Source organism: Dermacentor albipictus, chromosome 1 (assembly GCF_038994185.2).
Source record: "Dermacentor albipictus isolate Rhodes 1998 colony chromosome 1, USDA_Dalb.pri_finalv2, whole genome shotgun sequence".
In the NCBI taxonomy this organism is placed as follows: Eukaryota; Metazoa; Arthropoda; class Arachnida; order Ixodida; family Ixodidae; genus Dermacentor; species Dermacentor albipictus.
The window spans coordinates 303,105,660-303,132,066 of NC_091821.1; the positions used below are offsets into that span (position 1 = coordinate 303,105,660).

A 26,407-nucleotide genomic window follows, 5' to 3' on the forward strand; every position below is an offset into this window, starting at 1 on the left:
TTTTTCCAGACAACTCAAAATCCCTGAGAATTCCCGTTTGCCCGGTTGGTAGACACCCTGGTATTGCTTCTGATCGCAGAGCTCCAGGGGGAGATCACCGCTTGCCATCCTCGTCGCCTTATAACCGGAACCAAAAACATCAAAGACTGATACAAGGAACGGTGAAATGGTGCGCACTGGTTTCTCTGGTTTTTCCGAGTGAACTACATGGTAACGTGGGAAGTTGCAGACTTGGCGTCCGAAAAACTGAAAGACATCTTCAGTGCACCCTTGTTTCTGGGGGTGACCAGAGAGTTTTGAAAAAGCATTTTCCATAAGTATTGATGGGGTCTTTGGCAGCAATGCCAACCACCCACCATGAAGCTCAACAGGGGTACGTGACAAAGGTTCCTTCAAGAGAAGCCCTGCCTACACCAGCCATACATTGATGCTATAACCAAATACAGCATAACCAAGACTGGCTACCCACACAATGTTAACCCTTGCCGCCAGGAAACTAGGAAGTGATAAGTGAAGAGAAGACAGGAAAGATGAAAAAGGCGAGAGAGAAAGACAAAGATAGGAGAGGAGGACAGGAAAAGGCGACTGCCGATTTTCCCCAGGTGGGTCAGCCTGCAGGTACAGTTTATGTGAAGTAGAGGCCAAGGAGGTGTGTTGCCTCCGATGGGGGGCCTTAACGGTCCGAACACCCGGCATTCGCTAAGCCCCCACAATCCCCTGACATGGCTAAGCCGCGCACGGCTACACGCAGGAGGATCCAACCCTGGTGTGCAGGCATTGCCAACTTGTGCTTTGGAAAGGCATTAAAGAAATCTTGCCACCATGAGATCTATACGAATCTTATGGTTCAGTCGAACTCGGGACACGGCAAATCAACGGACGCAATGCAGAGGGAAGGTAGCGGCAGTGCCCTATCTGCATAGAACGGCATATAGGCTGGGGGGAAAAAATAAATAAAAAGAAAGGGGGGGGGGGGGGCTAGCCATGGTGACACGAAAGTGGTCTATTCAGCCCCAGAAAAACTTATGAAAGTATGTCGGTTAACGGACCCGTACCACAGGCCAGCTGTCGGATGTTCTACAAATCATTGTAAAGCACCAGTGGGTTGCACAGAAGCTATTGTTTACGAGCTTCTGCTGTCCTGTGGGAAAAAATACATCGGACAGACAGGAAGGTGCCTTAATGGCCGGTTACAAATCATAATCTAAACGTGAGAAATAAGCAATACGGTCATGTGCCAACTTACTGACCGGAATGCAGCTGTGCACTGGTGTATGGGTTCTGCAGTGTTCTTGCGAAGCACAAAGATAAAGGTGTGCGAGAAATTATTGAGGCGCACGGTATCTGTTGCAGTAGTGATACGTGTGTTAGTGCCCCTTCGGTCGACTTGTTAGTTAAGGAGATGATTTTGTGAATGGTTAAAAATTTGGATGATATGCATAAGTTAAATATAAATAAGTGGTTGTTTCCTGAAAATAAAGTTAAAGTTAGCTCATTGTGATGTCATCTCCCTTCTGAACTATTTCGCTGGCGCTAAATATGCTTTCAATGTCAGAACACGCTCAACAAATGGGAATGCTGCTATATCTCAAGTTACAAATTTTGGTGCTCATGGTTTTAAAAACATTACTGTTGAACAGTTGGCATATATAGACAATTAACTTTTCTGCATTATGAAGTAGAACTGCACGGCACCACAAAAGGTCAAATGCAACGAAATGTCACATCGGCTAAATTGACTATAGTTGCATAGCATGTATTCTCAAAGTAATCTTGGCAAAGCTGCAGGTCTAGTAATTGCCCAATTTTGTTATTAGCAGCTATTAAATAGCGCATATGCGAACATTGAAGAATCTTTTAGTTGCGCTCGTGATTTAAGCTGCTGCAAGAACACTGACGTGTTGTGTGGCCACCAGGTGCTTGAATACGTACTCGAACACGAGCAATGGCTGTGCAGAACACAAATCTGAGTTGAGGAAGGCCGAATACATCTTTCTTGTCCCAGCTTTCAGAGTGAAAGCATGCAGCTGGCAAGTGCAACGTGGACCAACCAATGTGCACAAAGCATGTAAACTGCACAAGCTACATTTCAACAGCACAGTCACTTACCCATCAAGATCTGCTTGGCAAACGCTTTCTTGGGCAACTATAAGTACTAGATGCCGCGATGGCACACGAAAACTAAAGGTAACATTCAAAGGCAAGTTGCATTCAAGGGCGATATTCTCAAGCAATCACTTCCGGTAGTGCATCCCCTTCAAGGTATTTCGTGCGTCTCTACTCCGGACGTGTCGAAGTAGCCGAACAAAATCCTCTCCAACACAGTGCAGAGGAGAGGAGAGTTATTAGCAGAGTTTGCAGAACAGAATAACATGCGGATAATGAATACCTTTTTCTGCAAGCGGGTTAGGCGAAAGTGGACGTGGAGGAGCCCGAATGGTGAGACTAGAAATTAAATCGACTTCATACTCTGCGCAAACCCTGGCATCATACAAGATGTAGACGTGCTCGGCAAGGTACGCTGCAGTGACCATAGGATGGTAAGAACTCGAATTAGCCTAGACTTGAGGAGGGAACGGAAGAAACTGGTACACAAGAAGCCAATCAATGAGTTAGCTGTAAGAGGGAAACTAGAGGAATTCCGGATCAAGCTACAGAACAGGTATTCGGCTTTAACTCAGGAAGAGGACCTTAGTGTTGAAGCAATGAACGACAATCTCATGGGCATCATTAAGGAGTGCGCAATAGAAGTCGGTGGTAACGCCGTTAGACAGGAAAACAGTAAGCTATCGCAGGAGACAAAGATCTGATCAAGAAACGCCAATGTATAAAAGCCTCTAACCCTACAGCTAGAATAGAACTGGCAGAACTTTCAATGTTAATCAACAAGCGTAAGACAGCTGACGTAAGGAAGTATAATATGGATAGGATTGAACAGGCTCTCAGGAACGGAGGAAGCCTAAAAACAGTGAAGAAGAAACTAGGAATAGGCAAGAATCAGATGTGTGCGTTGAGAGACAAAGCCGGCAATATAGTTACTAATACGGATGAGATAGTTCAAGTGGCTGAGGAGTTCTAGAGAGATTTATATAGTACCAGTGGCACCCACGACGATCGTGGAGGAGAGAATAGCCTAGAGGAATTCGAAATCCCGCAGGTAACGCCAGAAGAAGTAAAAAAAGCCTTAGGAGCTATGCAAAGGGGGAAGACAGCTGGGGAGGGTCAGGTAACAGCAGATTTGTTGAAGGATGGTGGTCAGATTGTTCTAGAGAAACTGGCCACCCTGTATACGCAATGCCTCATAACCTCGAGCGTACTGGAATCTTGGAAGAACGCTAACATAATCCTAATCCATAAGAAAGGGGATGCCAAAGACTTGAAAAATTATAGACCGATCAGCTTACTGTCCGTTGCTTACAAAGTAATTACTAAGGTAATAGCAAATAGAATCAGGAACACCTTAGACTTCTGTCAACCAAAGGACCAGGCAGGATTCCGTAAAGGATACTCAACAATAGACCATATTCACACTATCAATCAGGTGATAGAAAAATGTGCAGAATATAACCAACCCTTATATATAGCTTTCATTGATTACGAGAAAGCGTTTGATTCAGTCGAAACCTCAGCAGTCATGGAGGCATTACGGAATCAGGGTGTAGATGAGCCATATGTAAAAATACTGGAAAATATCTATAGCGGCTCGACAGCCACCGTAGTCCTCCACAAAGAAAGCAACAAAATCCCAATAAAGAAAGGCGTCAGACAGGGAGATACGATCTCTCCAATGCTATTCACCGCATGTTTACAGGAGGTATTCAGAGACCTGGAGTGGGAAGAATGGGGGATAAAAGTTGATGGAGAATACCTTAGCAACTTGCGATTCGCTGATGATATTGCCTTGCTTAGTAACTCAGGAGACCAATTGCAATGCATGCTCAGTGACCTGGAGAGGCAAAGCAGAAGGGTGGGTCTGAAAATTAATCTGCAGAAAACTAAAGTATTGTTTAACAGTCTCGGAAGAGAACAGCAGTTTACGATAGGTAGCGAAGCACTGGAAGTGGTAAGGGAATACATCTACTTAGGGCAGGTAGTGACCACGGATCCGAATCATGAGACTGAAATAAAGAGAAGAATAAGAATGGGCTGGGGTGCGTTTGGCAGGCATTCTCAAATCATGAACAGCAGGTTGCCACTATACCTCAAAAGGAAAGTGTATAACAGCTGTGTGTTACCAGTACTCACATATGGGGCAGAAACCTGGAGGCTTACGAAAAGGGTTCTGCTGAAATTGAGGACGACGCAACGAGCTATGGAAAGAAGAATGATCGGTGTAACCTTAAGGGATAAGAAAAGAGCAGATTGGGTGAGGCAACAAACGTGGGTAAATGACATCTTAGTTGAAATCAAGAAGAAGAAATGGGCATGGGCCGGAGATGTAATGAGGAGGGAAGATAACCGATGGTCATTAAGGGTTACGGACTGGATTCCAAGGGAAGGGAAGCGTAGCAGGGGGGCGGCAGAAAGTTAGGTGGGCGGATGACATTAAGACGTTTGCAGGGACAACACGGCCACAATTAGTACATGACCGGGGTAGTTGGAGAAGTATGGGAGAGGCCTCTGCCCTGCAGTAGGCGTAACTAGGCTGCTGATGATAATGATGACATTCGATACTTTTCCGAAACAACTTCACTCAAAATGAACACATCAACTATGGGGCACCTTAGCATCTGCATAAAAATGCGGTACTTGCAAAGAAGTATTCACTGATCAATGCACTGGTGCAGTGCCAGTATTAATGAAGGCCCGTCTATCAAGAAATGGCATCAGGAAGCTATGCCTCCTGCAGCTAAAAACAATCCTGTTTCAATGACAACCAACGCATAATCTTTATTATCCTACTAATTAGTCAGCAGGTATACGCCCCTATAGGTAGAAAAAAACAATGGCTCATGCGAGCGGCATGTGGGTTGTCGCAAATCAACTAAGAGGCACCGGAGTTCGGTAACAAACGCAGATTATTCGAAGCTATCTGTCACTATCGATCGAAAAACCATTGTCGAGGTACAAAAGCTGAATCATTACGAAGCCGGCCTTTACAGTGCTTTTCTATTCTGGAACTATTCAGCACACACTGCTCACCAAGAGTCGCGCGACTGCGACAAGCTAATAGCGGATAACGAAGGCATGCAGAAGCACCTACTGCAAACGCCAAGTAATTTAAATCAAGGAATATGAAATCGTTTAATGTTTTAAGGTCTTGTACCGGGAGCCTACAATTCACACCGGCGAATCGTCTTACTAAAACGGTCTTGTGCGCCGGGTGTTCGAACAACGCGGTCGAGATTTGAACTCTGTGCATAACTACCTGCCGTAAACTCCCATTACAATGATCACAGTAGTGACAAAACGTTTAATGATAACACAAACAGTGCGACATTACATATTACCGCGAGAAAAGGAAACTAGGCCTAGTCGCATGGGCGACTGCGCGCGAACCTTCTCGAACAAACGCGCAGGTGGAGCCACGATACTCGTCGATAACTTTCTCCAAGCCGTTCTTTTACTGAAGACAAAAGTTACGCCCTGCAAAAGCCACGTAGTCACTACCTTCGAATAAAAGCCAATTAATCAGTTTTACGGCAAGTTCATTCATACTTACGGTGTGGTTGCGGCTTCGCCTGTCATCCTTCACACTTGGCGATGCTGCTCTCACGCTAATAGCCTTGCCCGCTCCCTCGCCACTCGTGTGTCTGTGCACGCGTTTGTGCCCTGCTCCCTACACAACAGTATCGCAGAAAGTTAAAAATATAGGTTAGTTAAAAAACAAAGCAACTACTTTTAATAATAAACTAATAATTTGTGAGTTCTCTTGCGTTATTTTATGTTTTTTTTTCTTTTAAACCGATAAAAAAATTGTTTTGTGCGGGGCTGTTTTAAGCAGACGCTTTTCTGCTCTCTTTTACTAGTCACACTGTATTATAAAGCACTTGTGCTTAAAATGTTCCAGTTTCGAATAATGATGCTCACCTCCTCATGACAACTCAGACTTCTCAGGCAGTTATGAGTTCATTCAGGGATGCATTCTGGGTGAGTTTAATCTCGAACATATTGTGATCGTCGTTTAATCGCGAAATTTATTTTGTGCCTTTCTCTTTAGGTGATATCGGAAGCTTGATCGCTGTCGCTCTGCGCGAGTTGAATGCTGCTCTCATCGTTTCGTAGCAGTGTCTAAAAATTAACAGAGTAGAGACCGCGTGGCCGTAGTATCCTGTCTTCCTTTGGTTGCCGCGCGGTAGCCAATCGACAGAGCCTGTAGTAGTAATAGTACATCAACCGACATGGCACTGCCGATTCTCCGAACCCATGGATAATGGAAACGTTCGCTGCTGTGATTTCCGGTTTCGTCGTATGTGTAATTCACCAGTGCTGCTACGTGGTGCTGCTCATCGCCACGGCCACGCTTCTCTTGCAAACAACAGCATAAGGCACGTTTCGAGTCAGTGCGCTCGTGACCTCGTGAGCATCCGCGGTCCAGCTGGACCCTGGCGCTTCAGACCGTATGCTTGATTGTGGCTCCCGAGTCAGAAATGAGGCGTTAGAGACAATTAGAACTACTTTGACGGATGGATTGTGTTCGCGGTTGAATTGTGACTTGCACTTGTGATTGCGATGTTGACAGCCGCGTGCTGTAGCACCGCTAACGGTCATCCAACCGCATCCTCGGCGGGGGCTAAGCTTTTTCGCAGTTGTCTTTTGTTTTCCTTTCTTTTTTTTTTGCTCGGTGTAGACAAAAAAACCGGTCGTACCCTCGCCGCCTCCTCCCATGGCTTTTTTTTCTATCGTTTGTGGCGTGTGCTGTGATCTATCACGAAAGCGAGCCGGGATCAGGCGCTTACTGCTCGCTCCGTTGAAAGCGAACGTCGTTGTAACGATTATTTTAATCTCCCATTCTGCTGGACCTCCTCGACGTTGAGAGGTTAAAATTAATTCGCCTCTTCGCGGGTGGCGCAGCGGCTTTCACGCGACCCCCACATGGCGAGACTAGCGACACGCGCTCTCTTTCTTGTCCGGTCGAAATGGCCAAAATGTTTAGTTAGTGGTAGCTGCCCTCTCCGCCTTTCTTTGCATGCCTGCACCAGAACACGGTGAAATAAAGAGGATGCGAGAATGGCCATTGTAGGAAACTGCGTACGAAATGGCTCGCAGGGCACGCGTTCGACGTCCGCGATTCGGACGGCCGCCTCGCGCCATCTGACGCCCGCGATCACCTGTCGCTGCTTGCTGATCGGCTGTGGGGAGGAGGACGCGGATCTGTGATGATCGTGGAGGCAGGAAACATATGGTGGTGATAGAAAACCCACTGGTGCAAGCATGAAAAGTCTGCTTCCCTCTGCACTGCCTTTGCTCAGTAGATTCCTGCACCGGCCGTTCTGTATTTTTGGTTAATGGCTTCCGGTTCCATTTCTTTTTTCGCTGCGTGTTGCTTTGAAATCACAGCGACATCTTTAGGCAACATTTGAATGCATGGTGTGGAAAGCATGGTATATGTGCGGTGTTTGGAAAGTTTTGGTTCAACAAAGGAGTAATATTATACCTACTCTCGCTTTTGCATTTTCAGCAGTGTCTGCCGATTTGCAGAAGTGTTCGTATGTGTAGTGTCTTGTTTGTGTTGGCCTCAGCAGTTAGCAGTCTATAGTTTCGATTTCACACTAGCCTCCAGCATATAGTTCTGTGGAAAGCTTCACGAAACTGCTTGTTAAGTCAATTCAAGCTGTAGGCTTTGAAAAAGGAAAAGAAGAAAAAACCTCAATAATTAACTAGAAGCACGCCTTGCCGACTGTTGGCAGACGCTCCACCTCTCCACATGCAGCACATCACAAAGCATGATATTTGGTCGGGAAGCTATATAGGTCTCTTGCCCAGCGACATTATCAAAACGGGAGCCATCGCCACGACTGACGATCATCAATGCAAAGCAGTGATGAAAGAGTATGCTGACAACCTCAGACATACACACTGTTGTGAAATCTCTAGTACAAGAGTATTGTTAGTTATACATGGCGCCGTTTCCTGAGGCTACTTCGAGTTCCCCAGACCACATCGAATCGCAGCACAGCTAATTGAGGAATGCAGAAGCAGGAAAGCACATTCCAGAGGAACGCACTTGCAAACAAGTTCGTACGCCGCCGGGATTAGAAGGGGGCCTCGGACAATGGAGCCCAATCATCCCCCTTCGCCTTTGAAGAACACATTTGCTACCGCTGCGCGGCCGTAGCACCGGGAGCAGGTGGGTCCTAGGACAATGGAGCATGAGCACCCCCCTCCCCTTCTCCTCCTTGGAAGAAGCGCATTGCCAGTCTGCGAGGCAAGATCGCAGGGGGATCCAGAGAGACCAAAGCATGCCCTGATTCCCTGATTCACCTCTCTCGAACTTCTTGCCGCGGGCTGCAGCGTCCGAGTTGCTGCCGGCCCGTAATGACTGTACAAATGTTACTTGACGCTCACCTCTCTGTATATAATGTAGAATAAATACTCCCAAGTTTGGTTTTCATCCCGAAGTCCGTCCCTCAACCCCTACATCTGGTAGGCAGCGGTGAGATCGCCTCCGAATGCAACAGCTGGTGGCAGCGCTACGGATGAACCTTCGTCGAGAGAGATCCTAAGGAACCGGGAAGAGCGAAGAAGAGAAAGCCTTCGTCGAAAGAAGTCCGAAGAAACTGGGAGTAGCGAAGAAGGAGCGAGCCTTCGACCCAGGGAGTCCGGAGGAACCGGGAACAGCGGACGAATGAACCGGATGGCAGGGTGCTGCAACCGTAAGTGAGCGCGTGGTTTTTTTCCTTATGATTCGCCAGACTCAAATGTTGTGTGTTCAGTTTGATAGTTCTGGGAATCGGGAGTTTGATGCATTGTGTGTTTGCACAAATTAATTAAGTAAAACAGTTTTAATCACCTGTCGGGGCAGCTGCCATGGATCTAAGAAGGTTGACGAGGTTGGACTTGTTGGTGTGCGACGATTTGGGAGTTGAGGTGGACGAACGGATGAAAACGCCAGCTATCATAAAGGCGATTAAGGATAGTGGCAATGATGACAAAAGCATTGAACTTGCTTGGGAGGTGACACAGGAACCACGAGAGCATGAGCGTTGTGTACGTGTGCGAAAGCGTCGTGAACTTAAGAGGGAGAGTAAGCGTGAAGAACGCGAGAATGAACGGAAGCAGGAGCTTCAAGAACTTACTCTTAGGTGTGAGCGTCACGAACTTGAGAATCAATGCGAACGTGAGCGTGAGCAAAAGTATGAGAAAGAGAAGGCAGCACTGATCAAAGAGATACAGTATTGTGATCAGTTATTGGCACAGAGACAACGGCTGTCTGAGAATTCTGTAGGTAGTACAGAGCGAAAGAATGAGGAAGCATCTAGCAGATTTTCGCCAAAAGCCGACGAAAAGAGTAGTGCCTGTGAGATTGGCTGCAGATTCATAAGTGAAGGGAAAAGGCTAGCTGCTAACGATGCCTTAGTGGCAACAGAGGCCGTTAAAGGCCACAAGGAGAGCGACGAGGTGCTGTGCCAACAGATGACTGTAGAGACAGTTAGGCCAGCTGCGAACAAATTGGCACAGTTACCGCGTGTGTGCGTTGCTGGTAATGTTAGCGAAGTTGCTAGCGAAGAAAAGGGTACTGCTGACCCGAGAGACGTGAGCACCCATGTCAGGTCAGATCTGCGTGCAGAAGTGAAGTGCGAACTGGACGATGCATTTGAGAGTAGTTCTCGGGATGGCGAGGTCCGTAGTTCACGAGAGAACAACTGCATTGTTCAGGGATCGGTGCGGCTCTCCGCCAGTCTAGATGGCCTAGATAGGGATGATTCAGTTGTTAATCATTCGGACTGTGCGCGTGAGACAGCGATCGATACCGACGGGCTGTGTGCCGATGCACAGCGTGAGCTGGGCAATGTAGCAGAGGGCAGTTCGCAAGAGTGCGAGTTGTCTAACTCGAGTAAAGCCTGCTGTATTGTGCCAGAGTCGGTTGAGCTGTCCGCCATTCGAGGCAGAGAGAGTGTTGATTTAAGTGAGAATCACTCAGACTGTGCGGGTAAGAGACCGATCCGGGCCGACGAAATGTGTACCGGCCAACACGAGGCACGAGAAGGCGACATGAAGGCGAGTGCAAAGAGAAAGCGCCGTAAAAGGAAGCACGGTAAAGACCGAAAGACGGTAACTTATGTAGCGCCGCCAGAGATGGCGAGAAACCCAAATGGGCAGGGCACGAGGAGAAGAAAGGTGCGGTCGTCAAGGACGATGTTGACGCATCCAGAACGTTCGAGCCACCGGTCAAAAGGGGACCGCGAAGCATGTTCTGCACAGACGTGGACAAAGGGCACGGGGCAGTTAAACTCCTCGTCGTTCTGTAGTTCTTTTCAAAGCTCAGCGTGCAGTTCGAAGAAACGCAAGGTGGCAGGACGAGACCAGATGGGGAGTAGCGACGCGGTCAGTCGAGTTTGTGAGGAAAGCGGGGTGCCAAGACGCAAATTGGCAGGAGACCGTAACATCTTGGGGGAGCTGATAGTGAGTCAACCCTTTTGTTGTTCCTCCGTAGCCAGAGTAGCTTTGAAACCGCGACCACCCCGGGTTCGACTCAGAGTATGAGTCAGACATAAGCGTTTGGAAAAGGAGGCCAGGAGCGCTTCCGTAGAAATGAAGTGTCTTGTTTTTTTATTTTGAGCATCGGAAAGTTTTTCGCGAATTGAGACTGGGATTTCTTTCATTATGTAAGGTAAGAGCTTTGTTTATGTTTTGGTTTGAGAAAGCTCAGAGATTTGAAAGACGCATTTGTGTAAACATGTAGTCTCGCGAGATGCTCATTAATAAGTAGATAGGTTTTTTTTGTGTGTGTGTGTGAGTAACCTAAAGGTCAAGGTTATCGTTGAGAGGCCTATCGTAACGCGCGTGTGTGTTATTTAACCTTCTTTCTTTTTAAGTGTTTTTGAATTTTCTAAGGTTAAGCGCATAGATTTTCAGTGAGTGCATGATTTGCACGGAGAAGCATTCTTAGTTCCATTAGCGCGTGTCCTGTGTGGATGGAAGGAAGCAGATTTATGACTGGGTTGCTGGTGTGTGTTGAGGGCAGCCGTATTCTGACTTTTTTAGTAAGTATGCGTGGAACGAGTTATTAAAAGACGCATTATTTTAAGGGTTCTGCGGAGTGTGTAAGTCCCGCAAGTTTAATTGTTCGTTTATGTCACATGTCCTGTAGGACTTTCAGGGAAGAAACGTGAGTAAGCGTAAATGAAAAGTTTGCCTACAACGCAAGTACGCGATCTGTTTAGTGACCACAAGGCTAGTGCACTTGTGGTTACGTACTTGTGAGGTTGACCTGATTGTTCAGTGGCACCAATACGTGCGATAAGTACGCCACTGCGATAGATTGGAAACATGCTGTTCGTGTAGTTAGGCCACTTAAGTTATGTTCGGCTGTTTTCATTTGTTGTTTGCATCGTCAACGACCTTTTGTTTTGCAACAACAATAGTACTCTGGTCTTGTCGGCATTCGAGGAGAAATGGATAGCTGTTTGGAGGGGTGGTTGGAACTGTTTTGTCAAAATTGGGGAAATAAAAGATCAAGGTTCATTTTGACTCAGTAATAGCCTGGCGAGTCAGGGGTGAAGAGCCTGCGCTTGTGCGTGGTGCAGCGCTGTGTTGTTTGGTTTGTTTGACTTATGTTCTCCAGGGCCTAGGATCCCGAAGTTCGTCAAACAAGGCTCGACCCCAGTACCCTGCAGCTTCTTTCAGCGTTCCTCATGGCCAGCGAATTGAGTTCACCGGCCATTCAGAACAACCGGGGCGAGGACAAGCTGTTAGATATGGCGCCGTTTCCTGAGGCTACTTCGAGTTCCCCAGACCACATCGAATCGCGGCACAGCTAATTGAGGAATGCAGAAGCAGGAAAGCACATTCCAGAGGAACGCACTTGCAAACAAGTTCGTACGCCGCCGGGATTAGAAGGGGGCCTCGGACAATGGAGCCCAATCATCCCCCTTCGCCTTTGAAGAACACATTTGCTACCGCTGCGCGGCCGTAGCACCGGGAGCAGGTGGTTCCTAGGACAATGGAGCATGAGCACCCCCCTCCCCTTCTCCTCCTTGGAAGAAGCGCATTGCCAGTCTGCGAGGCAAGATCGCAGGGGGATCAAGTGATCAAGCAAGGGGGCCCAAGCGGCGACTCTCTTCGCCGGGTATGACACCATCGCACGGGCGCCTACCATTGGCTGAAAGTGGCGTCATCTGAGCGGACTCTCCCATTGGTCAAACATGACGTGACTTCCAGTGCTCGAAGGGTTTATAAGAAGGATTCCAGAGAGACCAAAGCATGCCCTGATTCCCTGATTCACCTCTCTCGAAATTCTTGCCGCGGGCCGCAGCGTCCGAGTTGCTGCCGGCTTGTAATGACTGTACAAATGTTACTTGACGCTCACCTCTCTGTATATAATGTAGAATAAATACTCCCAAGTTTGGTTTTCATCCCGAAGTCCCGTCCTCCAACCCCTACAGTATGCATTAAAACTTGCAATACAAGGTGCGAGCATGAATCAAAATACAACACAAAGTGCCTGACAGTGATTGTGACAAAGGGAGACTGTGTCATTGACTTTCTGTGGAAGCAGTTTTGATTAAAAAGACTCTTCGAACTAAGCTTTGCAGCAGGTCCTGAAGCAATGAAACAGGCAGTGGCAAATGCCCTTTCACCACCTCAACAGGAACTGAAGAGAAAAAAAGGGCCCAGAACACTCATTGAGTAGTGCCAATGGTGATCTGCATCGAACTGAATGAGTGGTGTGCACGGTTCCCCTTAAACCATGCTCACCACATGCTAAAGCACACTGAGACAGACAAAGACCGGCGGCAACTATCAAATGTTGGCAACAGGCAAGACTGTCACTGTCATGATTAGGCAAATTAATCCCTGCATTAAAGCTCTGTTTTGATACACTACAGTATGTTTGACAACTGACCAGAATTATATTCATCATCATCAGCCTGGTTACGCCCACTGCAGGGCAAAGGCCTCTCCCATACTTCTCCAACAACCCCGGTCATGTACTGATTGTGGCCATGTCGTCCCTGCAAACTTCTGAATCTCATCCGCCCACCTAACTTTCTGCCGCCCCCTGCTACGCTCCCCTTCCCTTGGAATCCAGTCCGTAACCCTTAATGACCATCGGTTATCATCTCTCCGCATTACATGTCCTGCCCATGCCCATTTCTTTTTCTTCATTTCAACTAAGATGTCATTAACTCGCGTATGTTCCCTCACCCAATCTGCTCTTTTCTTATCCCTTAAAGGGACCCTGAAACGCATTTGACGATTTTCTACAAACGCACTGAGTCGTTAGAGTAGGTCCTTCTGATGATTAATTGACAGATCTAAGTGCTCTGCGTAAAGTGTGTAATTTATTATAAGGTTTTAAAAATGCACATCGCTGCCGATCGCAGCGCACTGCTCGGCGGAATTTTAAGCCGCCCCTACCCATATGACCGAAATCACCTATATGACGTCAGTGGGGCGAGCCATCCGATTGGCTGACCAGGGCGCATGATCGATAATTTTTCCAACTCTATGGTAAACAAATGATCTTCGTAATAGTTAGAATGTTAGTTAATTTGTTTTTATAAAGAGAAAGTAGCAGAAAGAGAATGCACAAGAACAATTTTTCAGTACACTTAAGCACTTCCAGCACAAAGCAAGTGTCGTCTGCTTGTGTTACAACGTACTCCAGTTTGACAAGAGCTCCGCGGTCAGAGTTGGTCTCAGTCTTTTCGCGAGCACTATGATTCGGCTTTGTTGCCTTGTGGACTGCAAACGTAGCGACTGGCAATATGTCAAGCTGCGACATCGTGTCCCTCTGCAGGGCAGCGTACGAGCGAACTGGCTGCTGCGCATCGGACTGCCGCTATCCGATCCGCGCCAGGATTTGCACGTTTGTGGCCGTCTCTTTACACCGGATGTTTACTAACGCACTAGCGTTTCGCGAGTCCCGTATTAGGGCAAACGTAAGCGCAAGGGGACAGGGTCTGGCCGCTTGACTGTGCCGTAACGGGATGAGCCGAGATGAGCAGAAGGGCAAAGGTGAATGGTCTGCACGGTGCAGCCACCTGGTGGCATAGAGCTCAACCATACACAGTAGCAGCAACGAAGCGTATTCTTTTTTTGCTGCAGGTGCGTATTTTTTGCAGGAGTGTAATCATCAACACGTTGTTTTTATAAATGTTTAAAATGTTTTACACTTGGTTAGAGCAATATTAGCGCTTTATTTGGCTGGTTAAGCGCTGCGCCAACAAGTGTCTGGACCGTGCAGACCGATCAGGCCGCTCACGTACGTCTGCGCCAACGTTCCTTCATCAGCTTGAGTTTATGCCTCCAGTCATTTGCCGATATGACCAGCTTGCCTGTGGCTAACGGAATACCAGACACGTTCGGCGCTACGACAGAATGCTCACAACGCACGCTGCTTCGATAGCTCTCGCTTGGGGTCGACAGCCAAGCGGCTAGCGGAGAGGTTTCGTGCGGGCGGGGGCGGGCTTCAAAACAACCGGAAGTGGACGATGTGACGTCGCATCGTGACGCAGGACCAGTGAAGGCGGCGCTTAGCCCCGCTCGTTCGGCAAACGAGTTGAGGAGGAAAAGCATGGCTGGGGAGGAGGGTAACTTCTAATCGCTTGTAGCTCCATTAATACGTAACACTTCACTTAAATTGTGGTGCGAATGTTCTACTTAAGCTGTACCCTACGCGTCTACAAAATTTGTCCGAACCGTTTCAGGGGCCCTTTAACGTTACACCCACCATTCTTCTTTCCATAGCTCGTTGCGTCGTCCTCAATTTCAGTAGAACCCTTTTCGTAAGCCTCCAGGTTTCTGCCCCATAGGTGAGTACTGGTAAGACACAGCTATTATACACATTCCTCTTGAGGGATAATGGCAACCTGCTGTTCATGATCTGAGAATGCCTGCCAAACGCACCCCAGCCCATTTTATTCTTCTGATTATTTCCGTCTCATGATTCGGATTCACCGTCATTACCTGCCTTAAGTAGATGTATTCCCTTACCATTTCCAGTGCCTTGCTACCGATTGTAAATTGCTGTTCTCTTCCGAGACTGTTAAACATTACTTTAGTTTTCTGCAGATTAATTCTTAGACCCACTCTTCTGCTTTGCCTCTCCAGGTCAGTGAGCATGCATTGCGATTGGTCCCCTGAGTTACTAAGCAAGGCAATATCATCAGCGAATCGCAAGTTACTAAGGTATTAACCCATTAACTTTTATCCCCAGTTCTTCCCAATCCAGGTCTGTGAATACCTCCTGTAAACACGCTGTGAATAGCATTGGAGAAATCGTATCTCCCTGCCTGACACCTTTCTTTATTGGGATTTTGTTGCTTTCTTTATGGAGGACTACGGTGGCTGTGGAACCGCTAGAGATATTTTTCAGTATTTTTACATACGCCTCGTCTACACCCTGATTCCGTAATGCCTCCATGACTGCTGAGGTTTGGACAGAATCAAAAGCTTTCTCATAATCAATGAAAGCTATGTATAAGGGTTGGTTATATTCTGCACATTTCTCTATCACCTGATTGATAGTGTGAATGAGGTATATCGTTGAGTAGCCTTTACAGAATCCTGCCTGGTCCTTTGCTTGACAGAAGTAGAAGGTGTTCCTGATTCTATTTGCAATTGCCTTAGTAAATAGTTTGTAGGCAACTGACAGTAAGCTGATCGGTCTATAATTTTTCAAGTCTTTGGCGTCCCCTTCCTTATGGATTAGGATTATGTTAGCATTTTTCCAAGATTCCGGTACGCTCGAAGTCATGAGGCATTGCGTGTACAGTGTGGCCAGTTTCTCTAGAACAATCTGCCCACCATCCTTCAACAAATCTGCTGTTACCTGATCCTCCCCAGCTGCCTTCCCCTTTGCATATCTCCCAAGGCTTTCTTTACTTCTTCCGGCGTTACTTGTGGGGTTTGTAATTCCTCTAGACTATTCTCTCTTCCATTATCGTCATGGGTGCCACAGCTACTGTATAAATCTCTATAGAACTCCTCAGCCACTTGAACTATCTCATCCATATTAGTAATGATATTGCCGGCTTTGTCTCTTAACGCATACATCTGATTCTTGCCAATTCCTAGTTTCTTTTTCACTGTTTTTAGGCTTCCTCCGTTCCTGAGAGCATATTCAATTCTATCCATATTATACTTCCTTACGTCAGCTGTCTTACGCTTGTTGATTAACATTGAAAGTTCTGCCAGTTCTATTCTAGCAGTAGGGTTAGAGGCTTTCATACATTGGCGTTTCTTGATCAGATCTTTCGTCTCCTGCGATAGCTTACTGGTATCCTGTCTAACGGAGTTACCATCGACTTCTATTGCACACTCCTAAATGATGCCCACAAGATTGTCGTTCATTGTTTCAACACTAAGGGCCTCTTCCTGAGTTAAAGCCGAATACCTGTTCTGTAGCTTGATCTGGAATTCCTCTATTTTCCCTCTTACCGCTAACTCATTGATCGGCTTCTTATGTACCAGTTTCTTCCATTCCCTTCTCAAGTCTAGGCTAATTCGAGTTCTTACCATCCTATGGTCACTGCAGCGCACCTTGCTGAGCACGTTCACATCTTGTATGATGCCATGGTTAGCGCAGAGTATGAGGTCTATTTCATTTCTAGTCTCGCCGTTCGGGCTCCTCCACGTCCACTTTCGGCTATCCCGCTTGCGGAAGAAGGTATTCATTATCCTCATATTATTCTGTTCCGCAAACTCTACCAATAACTCCCCCCTGATATTCCTAGTGCCTATGCCATATTCCCCCACTGCCTTGTCTCCAGCCTCCTTTTTGCCTACCTTGGCATTAAAGTCACCCATTAGTATAGTGTATTTAGTTTTCACTCTACCCATCGCTGATTCCACGTCTTCATAGAAGCTTTCGACTTCCTGGTCATCATGACTGGATGTAGGGGCGTAGACCTGTACAACCTTCATTTTGTACCCCTTATTAAGTTTCACAACAAGACCTGCCACCCTCTCATTATTGCTATAGAATTCCTGTATGTTACCAGCTATATTCTTATTAATCAGGAATCCGACTCCTAGTTCTTGTCTCTCCGCTAAGCCCCGGTAGCACAGGACGTGCCCGCTTTTTAACACTATATATGCTTCTTTTGGCCTCCTAACTTCACTGAGCCCTGTAGACGACCGCACGCCAAGTTTCATCCTGGACGCCAGCGCTCGTTTCTCCCCTGGCGGAGCGATTTCAACTCCAATGGGTGTCGGTTTCCGTCGCCGCTTCCCTTCGCGGTCGCGTCCGCGTTCAGTTCGCGCTGCGCGCGAAACGTCTTGTTTGCAACGGCGCCTCTTCGGATGACCGGAAATTATTATTGTGTTGTTAACTGTCACGACAGCAATGTAAACATAAAAAGGTTGATGCCACCAGTGAAATTCTGCCGATTCACAAGAAAATGGTACGAAAGAAGCAGACGACAGACATGGATTACTGCGGTGCGCCGAGTGAAATAAACATCTGGCAAACGAAGCGAGCTCGTTCATTGATCACTCCTGAGTGTATGACGGTTTCTATATGTAACCCACGTGTAATTAATCATTACTCGGTACATAATCCTTTTATTCATATAAAAACTTTAAGTTCAACGAGCGCTTGTCCTGTCTTCTTTCTCGTGTTTCGTTTGTGTGTGCGCTGCCCAAGAATGGAAACCACGTCTGTTGTATGCGCTAGCAGTGGCCGAAGTTCACGCGTGCCGAGAAATTGAATATGTGCATGATGCATTGAACATGACCGGAGTTCATTCCCGCTTCACCACTGCATGCACCGATCGATCGGGTTACTGGACGATACACACCCACGTCTTGGTCGCGCCGGCATTGCTGAAGCAGGAATGATTAATAATACTTTCAACTTCCGTCTCTTGAGTACTGTTAAAAAATGACCAAGCTGTCTACATTGCTGCCTCTATTCCATATTGTAGGGGACGTACTAGTTAAAGTTGTGTGCGCATGTCGTACTTGTGCTATGCAGCGATATAACTTGTTTATTTCCGCACAGTGTCGATAGAAGTCCGTTGTCGCCATCAGAGACAACACAGATTTGTAGCAAACATAATGTGAGAAACTGCAAAAATGACTTTAGTTCGTAGGTGCCGTATGTATGTGCCGCATCGTATGTGCTGACGATTTTTCCGGCGGCACATACGATGTCGTTTCCAATTACCTGCTCAGCGTCTCTTACATATGGTTAAGCAGACGCTGCCCTTTCGCCGCATTGCAGCCATAAAAATAATCGTCAAGCGTACCGATCTTCTTAAAGGCAAATATAGTGTGTGCAGTTTGTTTCACAGTAAGGGGAAAACTCGGAACGTATTGCGTCGCGATGCGGCAAGCAATGGAGTCGTGCGGCGGCAGCAGCTCGAGCAGGCACACACGCTTGAGGGGCAGTGTCGTGATCTGCGTCGTCTGCTACGGCGGCGCGCGCTGGCCGCATTTTCGGGAAGCGTGGTACTGTCAGGGGCAGTGCACCGATTTCATCGGTACTGCGGGAACTGAGCTGATATTCTTTACTAAACGTTGTGCGTCGCCACACTCTGATCCTTCATTGGCGATAATGGAGTTCCACAAACTTCTTTTGACAACATGGTTCATTTGTTCTTTCAAAGGGCCGGAGTACTGAGCGTGTGCACGTATATTTCTTCACTGTGTGTGCTACCGTAATGAGCAGCGACAAAACGCACCAAGATGTGCGCGCAACGTGCTCAGTCTTTGTTTGACTCGAAAGGAAAACAAAGCACTCAACAATGGGAGTCGAACACGGTGAAACAAACGGACATGATTAAATGAACGTTTTAGGTTCAGACAATGAGCTGGAAGTGATTTTTCTCGATAATCATTCACTACACCAGACAGACCCTGCCCGCCGGTGGGGAATTGGACACGTCACGCTCGGAACTTAAGTTAGTATCTCGTCATGTCCCCAGCGGCAGCGATGACACCCACGAAACACGCAAGCAGCTATTTGATGTCTAAAAGATGTCTTCAACGGCTAATTCAAAAGCCTAGTAGCTGTCTTGATCAAGACATTTTGTAGCCATGGACGTCTAGAAGTACTTCAGTTAGCCCTGCTAACGTTACGCTAAAACTTGGCTAATGGACAGCTTGACAAGATTAACTGAAGACTTTTATTAGACATTCCCTCAAATTTTTGCGGCAGCTCTTACAGTAACACGACGTTTGCCCACAGTTACAATTTATTTTAAACGAGGCATGGATATCAGAAAAAAAAAAGTTTATATTGTCGGATAGAGTGATGCAGAGGTAGTTTTTCCAGATGTGAAACATGGGAATAGTGTAGTACAGCCTCATTGGTCAATTTGTGCTTTTTAATTAGACCAATCAATTGAATGCCATCTGTCAGAATTATTTTGCAAATCAAACAAGATCTGTATTGTATGCTGATATACTCCCAATGTTCACTCATTGACCTAAACAAGAACATCTCTGCGTGAAACACACCATTATTGACAAAACTTCGCCCTGCTGGGTCTCCACCAAATTGAAATAGTTTCTAGCAAAGAAAAATTTTGTCAGTGATGCTGCAGTTCAGGCAAAAATTATATCCTGGTTTCAGCTACAGGGGGCACAATAGCCTTACACCAGTATACGAAACAGAACACTGTGCTGCAATGAGTTAAGAAATAAAGGATAGTACATGTCTGGAAAAACACTCTGCGAACCACTCTAACTAGCAATATAAATATATTTTTTCTGATGTCCATGCTTCATTTAAAAGTAAATTGTAACTTACTTTCCGGGTGCCTCTTGTAAGGTAACGCCAAATGCTTGCACAGCATCACGCAGAAATAATGGCCAGTTCTTCGGCATACCATCCATTAGTGAATTCCTTGTATGTTGCATGTTACAAGATACTGAAAGATAAATCATAATATGCTGTTATTTTTTTTTTCATAAATTGTATGATGAGCTTTTCATGCATAAAAGGTGATTGCAAGCTAAAATGCAGCAAGGCATCAACTTCACACCATGTCACATACTCATACTTTATTACTTAATAGATTAGAAAAGATGCAGAAAGTGTAATTAAGAAGAGTGACAAATCGCAGCAAAGGTGATCATCGATAAATCTTGAAGATGATTGCCGCCGCTGCCAGAGTAGGCCAGCCTTCGTAGGAGAGCACTGGCTGCCCACAAAAGCTTGCTGTCACAGGCCACCCATGACGGTTCTTGTAGACATAGGAAAGCAATACCTGCACAGAACAGGAAAAAAAGGGCAAGAGAGGAAATGGGAATGTTGAAATTGGAACTTCAATTAGCAATATGTGCTACGTAAGAAGTTTGGCTCACATTAAAAATAAATTTAAGCATTCCTTTCTCTTAAATTACGGGTATCTTAAGGTATGTATGCGATGATGTTTAAAATGACTAGTATATTTCCTATCATGAGAAGCCAACAAACACTGACACCAAGGACAACATAGGGGAAATTACTTGTGCTTAATAAATTAAATAAACGATAAATTAATGGAAATTAAAGTGGATGAAAAAACACCTTGCCGCAGGTGGGAACTGAACCCACAACCTTCGCATTTCGCGTGCTATGCTCTACCAATTGAGCTACAGCGGCGTCGTTTTCCCATCCACTTTCTTGGGTATTTATGTGTCCTAGTAGAACACTGGGAGTGTTAGCCAGCGCCCCAACTCAGAGGCCTTGTTCCTGGCATATAGTCATTAAGTTGCATAGCAGAGTCAAAGTCAGCCTTTAAATTATTGTATGGTGTTTTGTGGCTAAAAACGCACTTATCAACCTGTCAAACAAGTCTGAGAAGCTTCCTGCAAAATATAATCAGTTTAAAACAGTAATTCACTCTGCAGGTAAATGATGTACTAACTTAATTAAGTTAAATAGCGTCTTATATTGTTGAACTAAAAGCAAGTTTGGCATTTTGCGCTGCCTAGCTGTTGCCTTTCTTTCAAACTTAAACATGACACAGTACAGAGTAAGCAGGTAGCATGCAAAGGAGGACTGGTGATAAAGTAGTGTTCCAAAGCAACACTCCTAGCTGGATCAATCACTTTTGTTGATATATTTTCAAGTGACCCTAATTGGCTTCGGGCAATACCTCACACAAATGATGCAACACCTTGGATGATGCTTCATACAAAGTTGAAAGTATCTCATGATGTGATCAAACGATAACATTGCCCGCTGACTTGGAAGTGTTAACATGCTGTTTGCGTGAGAAAGTGCGAAGTGATTCGTATAGGTGGCAAATTATCAGTGTATCTATACTCTCAGGTAATTCTGAGCATCTATGCTGACTTGCAACTGAGAAGCTACTGCACACAAAAAGGTGTATTCAAGTAATGGTCCATGCAGAATAATTGCCCACCTAGTGAAGAGGCAAATGTGGCAGGCTAATGGGCCAGGGCAAATAGATTGATAAATTCTGATAACACATCCAATGATATTATTGAAATAGGTGATAAAAAACAGCACAGGTAAAATTGCAGTCATGACAAAATTTTAAAAGCACCTCTGCAAGCTGCTGGAACCCTCAGCATCATGCCTGTTCTACACGCACATATGTTGCAGCGCAATCTATATCTCAGACGCAGGCGCATCCACAGATCACTTTGTGATCTCAAAATAAGGTTAAAAAACAGTCTGGCACAAGCTACTTGATGCGATTCATTTTGCAAGCACCAGCCAAGTGCTCATGGTGGTAGAACGAAATTGAAGTTTGTCCTTGTATGGAAGCCTTGGCCCATGTTTTATCAATTCTAGCGGCAAAGCACACCTTTTACAGCACACATAAATCTTAAATAAGACTGCTTGCTGATGCTGTACAGTAAGTTCCTGTAAAGAAACTAAATCACACAGAAAACATTTAGAATACCAAACTAATCAAATACTGGCTTGAATACATTTGTGCATTAGGGAAGCAAGGTGTAATGTACACTGTTGTAGAAAATTTTTACTCATGTATGGAATACTTCTATGACACAACAGAGTTAATTTGTGAGTTCTTACATAGCAATAACTACCTACAGGTAAATTTTGTAAGGCTTAGGGAAACTAATTATTAGTAGAACTGTGTATGTACACTGGCACTGAGAAATTGGTTATAATAGTGGCAGCTTATAATGGACCAGAGCTAAAAAATAGCCGTTGGTGAGACACCAACTAGCTATTTTACCACGAAGCGCTCCCTGGCCTTAACCCACATAAAAAGCACTGGGAGGACCAGAGAGGGTACAGTACATTGGCTTACACTGATCATGATGAGGTCCCGTCATCCAGCTAGCGCCAAGGTACAAGAAGGATGTCCAGCCATCTATAGAGTGAAAGGGACAAAATAAGATAGCATCAAGTCAGTTGAAAGGCAGATTTGCAATTACACATAAGGTGACCCAGTCACAGTCATTCATTAATAAATGCCAAGCTGTCGTGATTTCACTCCCAGATGAAGCACCTACTAGGTTAAAGGTTTTGCTGCTTATTTAGAACAAAACAAGTGAAATTTGTACATCAGCAGACGATTTAATTTGGAATTGTATAGATGAAGTAAACATTGCAGTTATATTTTTTGTTTTGCTATAAAGTGGGAACGCTACAAACTGCATAGTCACTGACACACGCGCGGACACGTAAGTACAAAAGGACACAAAATAAGGCGAGTTCAGTCTGGTTCAGCATTACAGCCAGCGCGTCATCTTCGAATGCACTCCTTTCGGTTGGCTCGTGCTACGTTAACCACAGGCTAACAACCAGGGCAAAGTTCTGACTGTTGTTGCGGAAGTCGTGGAGCGCGGTAGTGCTGAACGGCTGAACACAAGCAGAACCCTCGTATAAAAGTAATGACGAAAACTCGCAGGGCAGAAGAGCCCATATATCAAGAATTGCCGCGGCTAACACCTAAATATATTCACATTGTTGACGAAAAACGAAGCGCAATGTATTTCACTAACCGGAAAAAGTGTTGAACGTGCGACGTACAAAGACGCACCGAGACACGAAGGCGGCGAACGCAGATCCCGCCATTGTGGTAGTAAGCCGTCGGCGAAAACACGCAATACAGCCGATGTCACGAAGCACTGATGCAAAACACACGGCAAACAGCATCAGCACAGCTGAATGACTCCAGTTAATATCCAGTATAAATGTACAGAACGGCTTGAACAACTGGCATAACGAACCCACGACCGAGACATTGCGGGCGGGAGTGGCCGTTTTTTTTCAAACTTCCTGCCTCCCAGTGTTTCCAGCACAGAATGAGATGTCCGACAAATTTGGATTGTGCCGCCGAAGTGGTCGCAGCGCGGTGGCTCTGTGACACCGCTGTGCAACACCGGCATTTCGCTCCTGCTGCTGCGCGAGCATAGAATGGTTTCCAGGCGTCGTGTGCGCGCCCTGTATGGAAAACAATAACACGCCCTTGATTGTTGAAGTTCTGGTGTGAAATTCTTTAATATTAAAGCCAATTAACTTATGTTGCTTCGAACGAGTTCGATTTGTCTGAGGCGTCTTTTATTCGCTAACGTCGACGGCCGACGGTAACCGCGCATTTAACACGTCGTTTGGCATTTTATGCACTTTTAGACAAAAAGATCTAGAAAAGTTCTTGAGTTAGACATTCTGAATGCGTTTACCAAAACAGACTCTAGTGACACCCGTAGTGGGTTTTGCCGCAGATAGAATATATGCTAGCATATTCCAAGTGCTGAGGTTATGTTTAGAAGAAATTCTATTTTCAGTCTTATCATAGACCAAGACGTCTATAGCCGTTTGTAGCCATTTCAAGAAGTTTTGAAGAGGTTTTGTGTTTCGTGGGCAGCGCTCATCCTGGAAGGTAGTGAAGTGTAGAATGACTTGATCAGGGAATGTGTTCATTCGCTGCACGTCTCAGTCACTGACGATGGTGGATCGAAGCCTATCCTCGGGCGACTGATACAGGGGATGTTGCGCCAGCGATACTTTCAACGAGCCCCAGACATTTTAAATGATGTTGGCGCCCGGGGATTGAGGCGGCCGCTCCAAGAGAGTGACTGCGCGCTCTTCTAGCAGTTCTTGCACAGCACGAGCAGTGTGGATCGGCGTCCTATCGCGTTAGAATATATAGTCGCCTTCCAGAAACGGGCCGTCAAGAATGTATGGAATCAGTACGTCGTTTATGACTGCCATGCAGCGATGAACTTACATTCGAGGCGTATCAGTGGGCGTCGCGCAACGCTCAGCAAAGAATACCGGCTCCTTTCACGCAGTAACGATGTGATCAGCGCCCTGCACCTGACAGTAGAACGTTTCTCGACAATGCGGCCAGCGTGCGCCGCCGTAGCAGACGACGCCGTTCAAGATCCCGCCCCTCGAGCATCTGCGCGAGCTGCTGCGCTTCGAGATTTCCCCTAAATGTGAGAGAGACTGTACACCGCCCTTCGAAGGAAATGTCCACGCGCACACACCGCGCGCGGCGCGAAACGTGCCCAAACACGCGCAGTGCAGGAGGCAATCAAGGCGGCGCGAACGAGAGATGGGAGAGGGGTACCACCGCTAATAGAATTTTGCTCCGCATGCGGCGCTCTCAACGCCGGCGCAGCAGCGCCGCTCTCGGTGCCGTTCTTGTCTATTATATCTCATTTACTGCCCTCTAATTCCTCCAATAGCACTGCTAGACTCGCCTCACTAGATAACGTTCTAGCGTTAAACGTTGCCAGGTTCATATTCCAATGGCTGCCTGTCCAGAGCCAGGGATTCTTAGTACCCTGTGCTGCGTCGCAGGTCTGACCGCCGCCGTGGTCAGTTAATTGCTTCGCAGCTGCTGGGGACTGAGGGCCTAACCTCAAGTCTAACCTCAATTGTTCTAACCTCAATATTGCACAATTGATAAACTTTCACTGTGTTTTTTTTTCTTCAGTGGTGTAAATTTACTAGTAGAGCTTATTAGTCTTTACAGCTTAGCTGTTTACCTAACAGACCTGCAGGCTTGTGCCCGGTGCGGAGTGCAAATTTAAGCGGCATCCAGCTTCCAGAGCTAATTCAAGAAATGCTGCTAGAAATCTTTATTTTACACTTTCACTTGTTTACATGTTATTGGCAGTGTTGTTGCGCTTCTTTCCTGCGCCAGTCCATTTGATGTGGTTCCTCGTTTGTCAAGTAAAGGAGAGGTGCATTTATCTTTTGAAAGTTTACGCGTCTTTATTGCAAACAGTGAGCATTCTCCACATTAAGTACTAGTAAAGGTACCCCCCCCCCTCCCTCATTTGCAGAGAAAAGTTACCTTGGGTTGCTGCTCCCCCCTCGAAAAGTATTCCTGCAGACCTGTATGAATGAGCTGTATGCGTGGTCTCGTAGGGGGGTATCTGGGTTGGCTAACATTGGTAAAGTTACCAAAAATGTGACAAACAATAGTAGGGTGCAGAAGAAAGAAAGGACACATGACTTAACCGCACGCCACACCTGCGCAGTGGGGGAATGCAGCTGTGCTGACCGCCGTTGCAGCCGGCTGCGTCTGTTGTCGCCTGCCCTCAATACAACGGCATGGCAGTTGTGGCGGGATAACACGGGGATGTGCGCCGCGGTACGTAAGAACCAGATGGTGCATTGTACAGGTAGACCATTGCAATACTTGCAACTCCTACAAAAATGGGAAGACCACACATTGTGCGGTCTTCCCATGAAATCGGTGAGGTGCAGTGCCAGGCTTTCTGGTTTCCCAATCATCATCTTGACTGGAGGCCTCCATACCATATATGGAAGTTGTTGCATCTCTGTACCAATTTCTTCATAAAAAATGTTTTCCGACATATCTGCACTATCGCCAGCAGCAAAAACTCACTCCGTGTCTGTCGACATTTGGCACAAGGCCTGCACCGATGGCCAAAAGGCTGAGCTGGCATTCCACACTTCATCTTTGGAGGCATCCGCTGAACAAAAGGAAATGTTTATTTTTGTTTCAGGATGCATTCAGCATTTCTATGGCATCTAGATGTAGGGCCCTGCGGACATGACCTTGACTGGCTGGTTAAGAGCTTCATCAAGAGTGTAGACTGCCAATCCATATTTCTTGCACAGGTTACCAATCTCAGCAACATTACTGGGCTTTTGAAGAATTGCATTTTTAGTGGCAGTATCCATCACTTTTTGCTTCTGTGTTGAGACTCCTTCCAGCATAATGATGTGATCAGGCATCAAATGAAATAAATGTTACAACGTAAGCTGTTATGGGCTCATTTTAACAGCCGTTTCAGGTGGTGGTGGCGTCTGTCGCTGCTGGTGTCCAGTATCTGTAGCAGCGATTGCCAGGGATGAGCAAAAAAAAATGCCCAGTTCCCA

The 26,407-nt window shown here is 46.3% G+C and overlaps 2 protein-coding genes and 1 long non-coding RNA gene across 7 annotated transcripts in view; 1 reads left to right on the forward strand and 2 right to left on the reverse strand.

Annotated features, from left to right (window-relative positions):
- Positions 1–5,779, reverse strand: part of LOC135920910 (prostaglandin E synthase 3-like) — a 75,859-nt gene extending 70,080 nt beyond the window's left edge. Inside the window, exon 1 of the mRNA XM_065455186.1 lies at positions 5,663–5,779. Within this exon, the coding sequence (XP_065311258.1) occupies positions 5,663–5,688 (26 nt within the window). The 5' untranslated portion in view covers positions 5,689–5,779. The remainder of the gene's footprint in view (positions 1–5,662) is intronic.
- Positions 5,780–5,937: 158 nt separating this feature from the next.
- The window catches only part of Nost (Nostrin), an 86,137-nt gene continuing 65,667 nt past the window's right edge, over positions 5,938–26,407 (forward strand). For 2 of the 5 annotated variants that reach the window (XM_065455173.2, XM_065455179.2), the window contains exon 1: positions 5,938–6,090. In XM_065455173.2, coding sequence (XP_065311245.2) covers positions 6,037–6,090 — 54 coding nt within the window. In that variant the 5' untranslated portion in view covers positions 5,938–6,036. Of the gene's footprint in view, positions 6,091–25,539; positions 25,653–26,407 lie in introns of all 5 variants that reach the window. The other 3 variants (XM_065455176.2, XM_065455178.2, XM_065455180.2) reach the window with 3 other exon arrangements.
- On the reverse strand, positions 19,802–23,517 carry LOC135920889 (uncharacterized). Its single transcript, XR_010570347.2, has 3 exons — positions 23,047–23,517; positions 22,350–22,412; positions 19,802–20,324 (listed from the first exon to the last, which is right to left on the reverse strand). It is a non-coding gene; the product is annotated as an uncharacterized lncRNA (long non-coding RNA).